The sequence below is a fragment of the Bos indicus genome, chromosome 8 (assembly GCF_029378745.1).
Source record: "Bos indicus isolate NIAB-ARS_2022 breed Sahiwal x Tharparkar chromosome 8, NIAB-ARS_B.indTharparkar_mat_pri_1.0, whole genome shotgun sequence".
NCBI classification, from domain to species: domain Eukaryota; kingdom Metazoa; phylum Chordata; class Mammalia; order Artiodactyla; family Bovidae; genus Bos; species Bos indicus.
In genome coordinates this window covers 80,991,272-81,002,854 of record NC_091767.1, presented here as the reverse complement: position 1 = coordinate 81,002,854, position 11,583 = coordinate 80,991,272, and the positions used below count along the sequence as shown (strand labels likewise).

The 11,583-nt window shown below is 44.2% G+C and overlaps 1 protein-coding gene across 1 annotated transcript in view; it reads left to right on the top strand.

Annotated features, from left to right (window-relative positions):
- Positions 1-251: 251 nt before the first annotated feature.
- Positions 252-11,583, top strand: part of FBP2 (fructose-bisphosphatase 2) — a 41,587-nt gene continuing 30,255 nt past the window's right edge. Inside the window, exons 1-3 of the mRNA XM_019966533.2 lie at positions 252-527; positions 5,626-5,788; positions 7,763-7,855. Coding sequence (XP_019822092.1) covers positions 358-527; positions 5,626-5,788; positions 7,763-7,855 — 426 coding nt within the window. The 5' untranslated portion in view covers positions 252-357. The remainder of the gene's footprint in view (positions 528-5,625; positions 5,789-7,762; positions 7,856-11,583) is intronic.

The following is an 11,583-nucleotide window of genomic DNA, read 5'->3' as shown; positions in this document are numbered from 1 at the left end:
GTTATGACTCATTTTTCTAGTGGCTGGATTTCTCATCTCCTACCTGTTACTAAATGATTGCTTCTTAAGGTCTTTAAAGAAAAAAAGTTCATCAAGAAAAAGCAGGTCTGTGTTCCAGGTTCTATTTACAGCTGACTTATGGCTCCTTGGCAGCCTTCAGGTCAGCCAGCCAGAGAGGTTTCCTTGAGGGCTCGCCCAGTTATCTCAACCACGTGATCTGAGGCACTTTCCCTTAAAGGTCCTGGCACCAAGGTACAGATTTCTAATCAGCTCTGATACTGCGGAGCCACTGATCAGCCCTTAAAGATAAGGCTTTCTTCTGCAGTGAGAAAAGAATCCGAAAAATTACCCGCCGCCATGGGGGACAGAAGCCCCTTCGAAACGGACATGCTCACCCTGACCCGCTATGTTATGGAAAAGGGGCGTCAGGCCAAAGGCACCGGGGAGCTCACGCAGCTGCTCAACTCCATGCTGACGGCCATCAAAGCCATCTCCTCAGCCGTGCGTAAGGCGGGCCTGGCCAACCTGTGAGTGAGATCCCCGACGACACGTTGCGACCCCGGTCCGGTGGGGGTGGGCAGAGCTGCGGGAGTCTGGGCCGGAAACTGGGTCAAAAGTATTAACCCGCACACCCTGCAGGGAAATGGCCTTCCAAGTTTCTGCCAGGTGTGGTTTGATAAGGAGTCCTTTGACTTGTCTCAGGAAAGGCACAAAATTCTTGGAGACATGCTATGGAGAAAAAAAGCATCATTTTTCCAGTCGCTGTGTATTCTAATGACAAGCTCAGGGGCTTGTTCCATGAAAACATATCCTCAGTTAAATCTGAAATCTGTTAGTTGCTTGGTCATGTCCAACTCTTTGCAACCCCATGGACTGTAGCCCACCAGTCTCCTCTGTCAACAGAATTTTCTAGGCAAGAATACTGGAGTCGGTTTCCATTTCCTTCACCAGAGGATCTTCCCGACCCAGGGATTGAACCCAGGTGTACTGCACTGCAGGCAGATTCTTCACCCTCTGAGCCAACAGAGAAGCCCACCTCTGACAAGGAGACTCTTATTAGCATTCTCACTGGCACAAAGCGACCACCAGGAGACTTGAGACCACTCCTGACGCCCTGGGCAGATAGGAGTGGTTTTACTGTCACGACCTTTGCCCAAAGTTGTCAGGAGCTAGAAATCATTTACCGAATCTTTTTTTCTCTCATTTACCAAATCTTAAGGCCCGTCATCCATCTCCTGTTGATTGTTGAAAGAAGTGTTTTGCTTTTAAAACCAGTTGTTATTTCTTCTCTGTGACTCAACCTTCTGTCCACTTGGTATGCAGGATGCTGGGAGGTGCTGGCCTGGGAGCAGGGAATGAAGGGCCTTCTTCCACTTTGCTCTCTTGGTGCTTCACCCAAGCCCAGGAGGCCAAGTTCAGGCTGTGCTGCTGATCCTCACAGCCAAGGGTCCGGTTCCAGTCTGTGGTGAAAAGGATTAGTCTTAGGGTTTCCACTTTCCTGGTAGCAATTCCAATGGAGGTCCTCTCAGAAGATGAAGAGACCCCATCATTCATTATTATTATTATTCCAAAATGAAGAAATAGCCAAATCCAATAATTTAAAATATTTATTCCTGGGCATTCCCTGATGGCTCAGTGATTAAGACTCTGTGGTTCCATCGCAGGGTGCATGGGTTTGATCCCTGGTGAGGGAACGAAGATCCTGACAGCCAAGGGACCAAAAAAAAAAAGTAAAAAATATTTATTCTTAACAACTTAGCACTTTTAACACCAAAAACAATGTGATAATTACAGAATTTATTTATATTAATGTAAGGTTTCGTGACCCAGTAACCCAGTAATGAGCTCCAAGTTAGAGGAGATTGTGACTGGCTTCCCTTCTCTCTGTGTGTTGCTTTAACTGTCTTAGTACCTCACTTGGCAGTAATGGCCAACTCCATCTTCAAGGACCTTTGTGAATGTGAGCCACAGCCACTTGTCTCTGTTCTGCTCCTGCCTGATGGTGAGCGGGGCTGCGTGTAGAGCAGTTCCCCAGGCTGTCTGCTGAGTGTTACTCACCTGAATGGGCTCCCCTGTGCAGGGGGCTGGGCAGGGCAGGTGTTGTGGCTAATTGCTGCAGAACTCTGACTTCGTGGTCATGTAGTGTCCAGAGGAAGTGGACTTAGGGATTGGATAATTCAGGTGTTCCTTTGACTTGGTTTTTCATGCCATCTGATTATAGTCAATGACCCACTCTCGCTAGGGACTGTAAAACTGTAAAATGACTTGGATACTAATAGCCTCTAACTAACTTGTGGGGCTGTTGTAAGGCTTAGTAAGCCCATGTGATGATGATTTTGACATTGCCAGCCCCATAATAAGTGCTCAGTAAGTGCTCATTATTTGTTGTTCAGTCACTCAGTCGTGTCCGACTCTTAGACTCCATGGACTGCAGCATGCGAGGCTTCCCTGTCCTTCACCATCTCCTGGAATTTGCTCAAAGTCTTGTCCCTTGAGCTGATGATGCCATCTGACCATCTTATCCTCTGTCATCCCCTTCTCCCCCTGCCCTGCCTGCAATCTTTCCCAACATCAGGGTCTTTTCCAATAAGTTGGCTTTTCACATCAGATGGCCAAAGTATTGAGGCTTCAACTTCAGCATTGGCCCTTCCAATGAATATTCAGTGTTGATTTCCTTAAGAATTGACTGGTTTGATCTCCTTTCTGTCCAAGGGACTCTCAAGAGTCTTCTTCAACACCACAGTTCAAAAGCATGAATTCTTCAGCACTCAGCTTTCTTTATAGTCCAACTCTCACATCCATACATGACTACTGGAAAAACCATAGCTTTGAATATACAGACCTTGGTTGGCAAAGTGATGTCTCTGCTTTTGAATATGCTGTCTATATTTGTCATAGCTTTTCTTCCAAGGAGCAAGTGTCTTTTGATTTTGTGGCTGCAGTCACTGTCTGCAGTGATTCTGGAGCCCAGGAAAATAATATCTGCCACTGTTTCCACTTTTTTCCTCAACTATTTGCCACAAAGTGATGGGACAGGATGCCATGATACTAGTTTTTTGAATGTTGAGTTTCAAGCCAGCTTTTTCACTCTCCTCTTTCATCCTCACCAAGAGGCTCTTTAGTTCCGTTTCCCTTCTGCCATTAGAGTGCTATCACCTGCATATCTGAGGTTGTTGGGTTCCAAGCCCAGTTCAGTTCAGTCGCTCAGTTGTATCTGGCTCTTTGCGACCCCACGGACTGCAGCACACCAGACTTCCCTGTCTGTCACCAACTCCCGGGGATTGCTCAAACTCAGGTCCAAACCTGGGGAAATTTGCGGGCTAACAGGTTGATGTTGCCAACTGACCACTAGGTGGCGGGCGCAGCCTGTGGAAACAAGATGTCAGAATTTCACACTTCACCGGAGGACAGAGGCAGGATTAAGTTTGACAGAGACCATGTGTTCTGCCGATTCAGATATTTCTGTCTCTTTCCCATTTAGGGGGCTTCAAGCACCTCATTCCTCTGCTTCCTCTTTTTGGGGAGATATTTCTAGGCACATGCTCCATAAATGCAAAACTGATCTGAAAGTCTCATATTTTTCTTCTTTTTTTCCTGCTTCCTGCTATAGGAAGAAGGGAATGTTAGCATTCTGGGAATGCTGTCCCCAGAATCCTCTCCACAGCTTCCTAATGTCAAAATGCAGAACAATTCATTTATAATATGTCAGTAAAGTTTTAACATTAGTAAAAGCAGTAAGAAGATACTGTCTATGGCTTATAAAGCATTTTCCTGTCCATGATCTAACTTGGAGCAGTTGTCAGGCAATTAGATCTCTTGTGAATGAGCTTCCATTCTTTCTGGAAGGAGAGGTGTTGATGGAGGGATTGTAGGAAGGGAGGGAGACAGAGCAACATGCCCAGTTCCTGCAAGGAGGGTGCACAGGGTGGGCTGAGAGGTAGGGTAAGGACAGGGTTAGTGTGGTGTTGGGGAGCGGTGTTTGCAAAACATCGAACAGAGAGCCTGTTTCTCTTCCCCGCCACCCACAGGCCCCAGGCACCCCAGCTTTTCATTCTCCAGTAGAAGCTGCATTAAACAAGAAAACCGAGTTCACAGGGTTTGTGAACACTGTAAACGCTGATGCAGAACAATCTAGTTTTGTCATTGTGTGCTTGTTTGCTTTTATTTTGAAGTAGAAGGTACAGTCTTTGAGGTCAGTCTACCAGTATCATTTTCCAAGGCAGATCTCATCACATCAGACATCAAGTGATGGGAGACACCTCTTGGGGAGAGGGGGGATGTTGTCAGTCAGGGAAAGGGATGGGAAATGAGTTGTCTCCCAGTTTAGGGTAAATCAGTGGCTCTCAACCCTGGCTACTTGCTAGAAACACTTGAAGAATCCTTCAGTAAATAAATGGTGTTAACAAAAAGGAGAGGAAGGAATTACTTTCCTGCCATCCATTCTTTGTAATTCAGTGAAGGTATACTGAGCCTCTGAGCACTGTGCAAACAGGCACAGTGAGGCATAGCTCTTGCCTTCAGTGAGCAGACAATCCATCAGGGAGGACATTTCCATGAACAGACTGTGAGCTGCTGTGGAAGGGCTGACAGGGCTGTGTCTGGTATGTGGTGGGACCAGGGAAGCTTCTGGAAGATGTTAGGAGGGCTAAGCTGTCAGCGGGCAGAAAGCACTTCCATGGGGTGGGGGGACACCCCATGACTGAAGGTGGGAAAGAGAAAAGCAGCTTGTGGGGTGCTGGTGGCCTCAGGACCTTTGCGGCTGTTGGAATGTGGAAGGCTGGAGGGGAGTGATAGCCATGTGGCTCATGGAGAGACGAGCATGAAGCCAGGGGACAGTGAACCAGGAGTCCATGGAAGGCAGGTGTGTGCACACGCAGGGTTCCAGAGGCTGAGGGTGAAAGGCTAAGCGGCAAGGCCAAGTGTGGGGCCAGGGCTTCCTTGATAGGGTCTGAAGCCAAGTATGGGGGACTTGGGGACTCTGGGAGAGATGGGGGTGATCTGACTGGCTTTTTAGAAGGTTCCTAACCACGAGGACGGGAGCCGGAGACTTTAGATAGCAATCCTCTATAACCCAAAGCACCCAAATAGAATTTTTACACTGCCACTCTTTCTTATATTGCTTGGTAATGGTAATAAAGAACCAAATTAAATTTTATCCCTAATTTCCTTCTTTATTCAAGTAATGCCAGGCTACAGCAGAACAGTTTTTATTTCAGCCCAACAGGCCACTATTTGAGGATAATCAACAAATACTAGAAATTCCAAGGCTGGAAATCCACAGTCCTTTACTTTTTAAAGTTTTTAATTATGGCGATGTGTCTGACTTTATGAACTCCCCCTCCGTCCTTCAGGGCCCCGAGGGAGGCGGGGGTGAGGCAGAGTTGTACATTAGTAAGATTGAATCCTGTAGTGTTACTGAGATGACTAGGAACTTGCAACAGTGGCTCCGAGCCAGGGTAAGAACCAGCGCTGTGAGACAGGACGCATTCGGTCGTATTTATCATCTGGAGACCCTGGAGCCATGAAGGGAAAAGAGGGATACAGGGGAGGTGTCCTGGCGTCCTGACATCTTCGCTGGAGTCCTGGGCTCCCTTCCTGATTTCCTCCAGCTTTTTGCCGTCTTAGGTACGGAATCGCGGGAAGCGTGAACGTGACGGGGGATGAGGTGAAGAAACTGGACGTGTTATCCAATGCCCTGGTGATCAACATGCTCCAGTCCTCCTACAGCACCTGCGTCCTGGTGTCGGAAGAGAATAAAGAAGCCATTATCACCTCCAAAGAGAAGAGGGTACGTGTGGCAGCCGGGCTGAGGTTCTTCTGTTCACCAGTGGAGGGCGCAACTGAGCTGGGAAGAATCTGATTGCCTTGCTTTATTTCAGTTTCTGGGATTTTTCCTCTATTGCTTAATTTTTGTTTTCCAGAAACCACGGTTTGCATATTTCTTTACTTTGAAGTTTTATGCTGTTTAGTCAAAGAGACTCCATAATAAGGAAGTGATTCATTCAGGAAATAAATCAGAGTGCTTTACCGAAACTTATCAGTGGACAGGGTTCATCTTGGGTTTTCACCTAATGTATTAGTAACAAGTCCCAACGTTTTGGAGCTTGAAAATCAGGTCCAGTAAAAAGTAGAGTTCCTGGGAAGAGCGATATTTTTGGTCTTTTACTTTTCTCATCCCCACAATCTTCGCCCCTTCCCCAAGGGGGTTTGGTTTTAGCAGAGATTTCCTCATGCCTGGCAACCTGTTAGACTACAACAGAAAAGAAATTGTAAAGATTGTTGCTCTTGCCTTAATACAATGGTAAAATTGTTTAGTTCATGGCATGCCTGGGGAGGGTCTATATTCAGTATGGTTCCACAGTTTATTTTTTAAAAAATTCGTGGCCAAAAATTTAACCCATGTTCAGTTGCGATACAGTAATACCACATAAATGCCAGTACTGTTGGCTCTTGTTTTATACACTGGATCTTGAGGACAAGGTGCCATTGCTTTATGATTAGCTGAAAGGATGGAAAAAGTAAAGCCAAATTTATTAAACACTTACTATATACTGGGGATTGTGCAAAAGCCCTTTGTACTTGTCTCACGTAATTCAGGCTAAGTCACACCTGTTATTCTCAACTGTCACACCGGCTCCTGAACATTCTCCAGTGTGTGCTTGATGTTGAGCAAATAACTGCTGAATGCATGCAGGCGTGAATGAATGAGCTGATTTGGATTATCTACAGGGAGAATGAGAGATTTCCAAGTTTATGGATTCCACTCCCCTACCCCCACCTCCTACTGAGAAAGAAGGAAGGAAAGCCAAATTAATCTAGGGCACTACTCATTGGAAAGTCAGGGGAAAAGTAGCTAGGCAGTGGGAGAAATGACTCCCATTTTACTTGATGTTGTACTGGCAGTATTTAATGAGCCAGGAGACCCCAGTCCCCATCATTAAGGCTCTCACAGAACCTCGTACCTAGGCGGTCAGTAAAAATTATCTGGTGATTTCTTTCCACTGAGTTGTCTGTGACAGCAGCATGGGCGGACATGAGGGACCTGGTATCCCAGGACCCCATTTGGTCTTTCTTCTGGTCTTCACGTCAGAAAGGAAAGGCAGATGCAGCAAAACCCAAAGGAATACTTTTATTCTCTGGATGTACTTTCATACAGCTGCTATCTTAATAAGAGAGGCCCAGAGGCCCTGGGACCTTGTTCCGAAGTTTTGTTTTGATAAAAATGTGCCAAAATGAAGAAAGCCTGTCTGGGGAGAAGCTTGATGTATCAATAATTCAATAACGACCTTACTATGGACTTAGGTAGAACTTACCCAAGTTTATCTGAAGCTTCTCCAACTCCTTCCAGCATGGTGCCCAGTTCAGACCAGTTCCTCTCACACCTTCAGCAATTCCCAGTGGTCCCAGGTAGGAGGGGAGGATGAAGCCAGAGTAGGTGGGAAAAAAGATATTTGGGGGTAGGTGGGAATCAGCTAATCTGATTAATCAGCTAATCTTCACCCCCTGTGGGAATCAGCTAATCTGTTTATGGGCAAGTGAGCTGTGAACTGCACAATTAATATATGTGGATATGCTCTGCCTTCCTTAAGTAATTGTAATTGTAATTTTTGATAAGGATATCCCTTTGGTCTAAGTCGCTTCTGATGGGGTTTTACCTGCCAGACTCAGCCACTTACACAGAGTGTGTTCACTGGAACAGAGTGTGGAATTACGCAGTGTATTGACCTGTGTTGATCAGGTGTTCTGCCTTCTGTGCACTTAGGGGAAATACGTGGTCTGCTTTGACCCTCTGGACGGATCTTCCAACATTGACTGCCTGGCTTCCATTGGAACCATATTTGCCATCTACAGAAAGGTGAGCAAACAGTCTGCTCTTTAACACCTCCTTCCTCTGATGGTTTCAGGAAGGTTCCTGGGCTCAGAGCCACGAGTCTGGAGTTCTAACCTTTGTCCTCCCACTAACCAGACACACCACAGCAAGCAAGCTACGAACCTCCCTCTGCCTCAGAATCCTCATTGAAGACCCAAGTCGGTATTTTCCCTCAGCCCTTGTCTCAGTGTTCATGGGAAGGCAGGGTGAGAGGATACATGGGACCTTATTTTGAAAATCTGGGTGTGATACAAATGCCAGACATGGAGTTAAGTTCCAAGCGACATCTGAAGGCCTCTGTGTTCCTTCCTTGTGTATCTCACATCTTATTGCATTCATTTTCTGTTGCTGCTGTAACAATTCACACGCATTTAGAGGTTTAAAACAACACCCATTTATTGTGTCCCAGTTCTTGGGTCAGAAGTCTGACAGCATGGCTGAGCTGTATCTGATAAGGCCAAAATCTGGGTGTTAGCTGGCTTGGTCTCCTATTGAGAAGAGCTCGCTTCCAGGCTTATTGAGGTTGTTGGCAAAATTCAATGAAATAGTCAATATCCACCCTCTCAATAGGTGCAGTTTTTTGTTCTTGTGATGAGCAACTCTCACATTAGTTGCTCAGTCATGTCTGACTCTTTGCCACCCCACAGACTGTAGCCCACCAGGCTCTTCTGTCCATGGAGTTCCCCAGGCAAGAATACTGGAGAGAGTTGCCATCCCCTTCTCCAGGAGACCTTCCCAACCCAGGAATCGAACCTGGGTCTCCCGCATTGCAGGCAGATTCTTTATCATCCGAGTCACCAGGGAAACCCCATAGCAGCTTTCAAATATACAGTGTGGTATTGTTAACTGTAGTCACCATGCCATCTATTACATCCCAAGGACTTATTTATTTTATAACTGGACGTTTATATCTTTGACTACCTTCACTCCCTTCACCTACCTCCATCCCCTGATTCTGGCAACCACCAATCTGTTCTATGAGTTGGGTTGTTTTTTTTTTTTTTTTTTTTTTGAGTGCACATATAAATGAGATCATACAGTACTTATCTTTCTCTGGCTTATTTCATCTAGCATAACACTGTCAAAGTTCATTCATATCATCACAAATTGCAGGATTTCCTTCTTTTTCATGGCTGAATTATATATATACACACACACACATTTGAAATAAACATTTCCTTCATGTTTATACTAAAAAGTATAATTCCTGGAAATTATATATAGCTCTATTTTTAATTTTCTGAAGAACCACCACACTGTTTTCCATAGTGGTTGTACCAGTTTACATTCCCACGGGCAGTTCACAAGGGTTCTGTTTTCTCCACATCCTCACCAACATGTGTCCTCACTCATCTTTTTTATTTAGTCCTTCTGGCAGGTGTGAGGTGATATCTCATTGTGGTTTTGATCTGCCTTTCCCTGATGGTTAATGATGTTAGACACCTTTTCATGTACCTGTTGGCCCTTTGTATGTCTTCTTTGGAAAAATGTCTATTTGGTCAGATTGTGTTTTTTGCCATTAAGTTGTGTGAGTTCTTTATATATTCTGGATATTCATCCCTTATTCTATGTATAATCTGCAAACGGTTTTTGCCTTTTCCTTTTTTATGATGGTCTTAATAGCCTCTTAAGACCAACTGATTTAAAAATGAAAAGGAATAATGAATGAGGCTGTGCATGTGTGCAGACAGTGGATATGTTGGAAATCTCTATTTCTTTCCCACAATTTTTATGTGATTCTAAAACTGTTCTAAAAAAATGAAGTCTGAAACAAAAAAGAGAGGAATATTATTATATATAATATGGGCTATTCACATATGGATTTTGGTGATTTTTGAACACAGAGATTTTGTCTTAAAATTTAAGCAAAACACAGGCTCTGAAGGCTAGTCCAAATAACCACAGATTCTCTCTGATTGTATTGCTAAAGAAGGGGGACAATATTGCTTAATGCTCTAGTGAGAGAGCAGGTCGCTTCAGAGCTCTAATTACAAAAAAAAAAAAAAAACTGCAAAAGAAATGACACTGTAAATAAAATTAACAGGCAGATGACAATTGAGGAAAATGTTTGCAACATATAAGGCATTTATATTTTTCATATGTAAAAAGCAAATCAACAATGCTTGCATGCCAAGTTGCTTCAGTCATGTCCGACTGTGCTACCCTATGGACTGTAGCCCACCAGGCTCCTCTGTTCATGGGATTCTCCAGGCAAGAATATTGGAGGTTTCTGAGCCCTCCTTCAGGGGATCTTCTTGACCCAGGGATTGAACCCAAGTCTCTCATGTCTCCTGCATTGGCAGGCAGGTTCTTTACCACTAGCGCCACCTGGGAAGCCCAAAATCAACAATAAGAAGATGACTATCTAGATAGAAAAGTAACCAATGAAGTGAAACAGGCAACTTACACAATAAGAAATAAAATGGTCAATTAATATATAAAATTTTACTTTATTAGTTATACAAAATGGAAACTAAAGCAAGTATCTTTTTTTTTCACCCATCAAGTTGACCAAGTTGAAAAAAAAAAAAAAAACAGCGCTATCTTATGTTTATCAAATTAAATTAAAATGAATGCTCTTGTCACTGGTACCAGCCTTGTCATGGTGAATGGGCTTGCATAACTCTGTGAAGTTATGAGCCATACTGTGCAGGGCCACTCAGGACAGATGAGTCATAGTGAAGAGTTGTGACAAAATGTGGTCCACTGGAGGAGGCAATGGCAACACACTCCAGTATTTTTTCCAGGAGAACTCCATGAACAGTATGAAAAGATAAAAACATATGATACTAAAAGATGAACCCCCCAGGTTGGAAGGCATCTAATATGATACTGGGGAAGAATGAAGGGCAATTACTAACAGGTTCAGAAAGAATGAAGCCACTGATCAAGGAGGAGATGGCAAGACTGAACATCTGTTTCTTAGTAGATGTTAGTGAACATTACATGTTAGGAATTAGTGAACTAAAATGGATGGGAATGGGTGAATTTAATTCAGGTAATCATTGTATCTACTACTGTGAGTAAGAATCCATTAGAAGAAATGGAGTAGCCCTCATAACAACAAAAGTGTCTGAAATGCAATACTTTGGAGCAACCTCAAAAATGGCAGAATGATCTTAATTCATTTTCAAGGCAAACCATTCAGCATGACAGTAATCTCAGTCTATGCCCCAACCACTGATGGTGAAGAAGCTGAAGTTGACCAGTTCTATGAAGATCTACAACACATTTGAGAACTAGAACCAAAAAAAGATGTCCTTTTCATCATAGGGGATTGTAAAAATAAGGAATGCAAAAGTAGGAAGTCAAGAGATGCCTGGAATAACAGTCAGGTTTGGTCTTGGAGTACAAGATGAGACAAAGCAAAGGCTAACAGAGTGTTGCCAAGAGAAAGCAATGGTCAGAGCAAACACCGTCTTACAACAGCACAAGAGAGGACTCTACGCATGGACATCACCAGATGGTCAATATTGAAATCAGATTATGTTCTTTGCAGCCAAAGATGCAGAAGCTCTATACAGTCAGTGAAGACAAGACTGGGAGCTGACTGTAGCTCAGGCCATGAGCTCCTTATTGCAAAATTCAGGCTTAAATTGAAAAAAGTAGCAGAAACCACTAGGCAATTCAGTTCAGTTCCCTTCAGTTGCTCAGTTTTGTCCAACTCTTTGCAACCACAGGGACTGCAGCACACCATGCCTCCTTGTCCATCA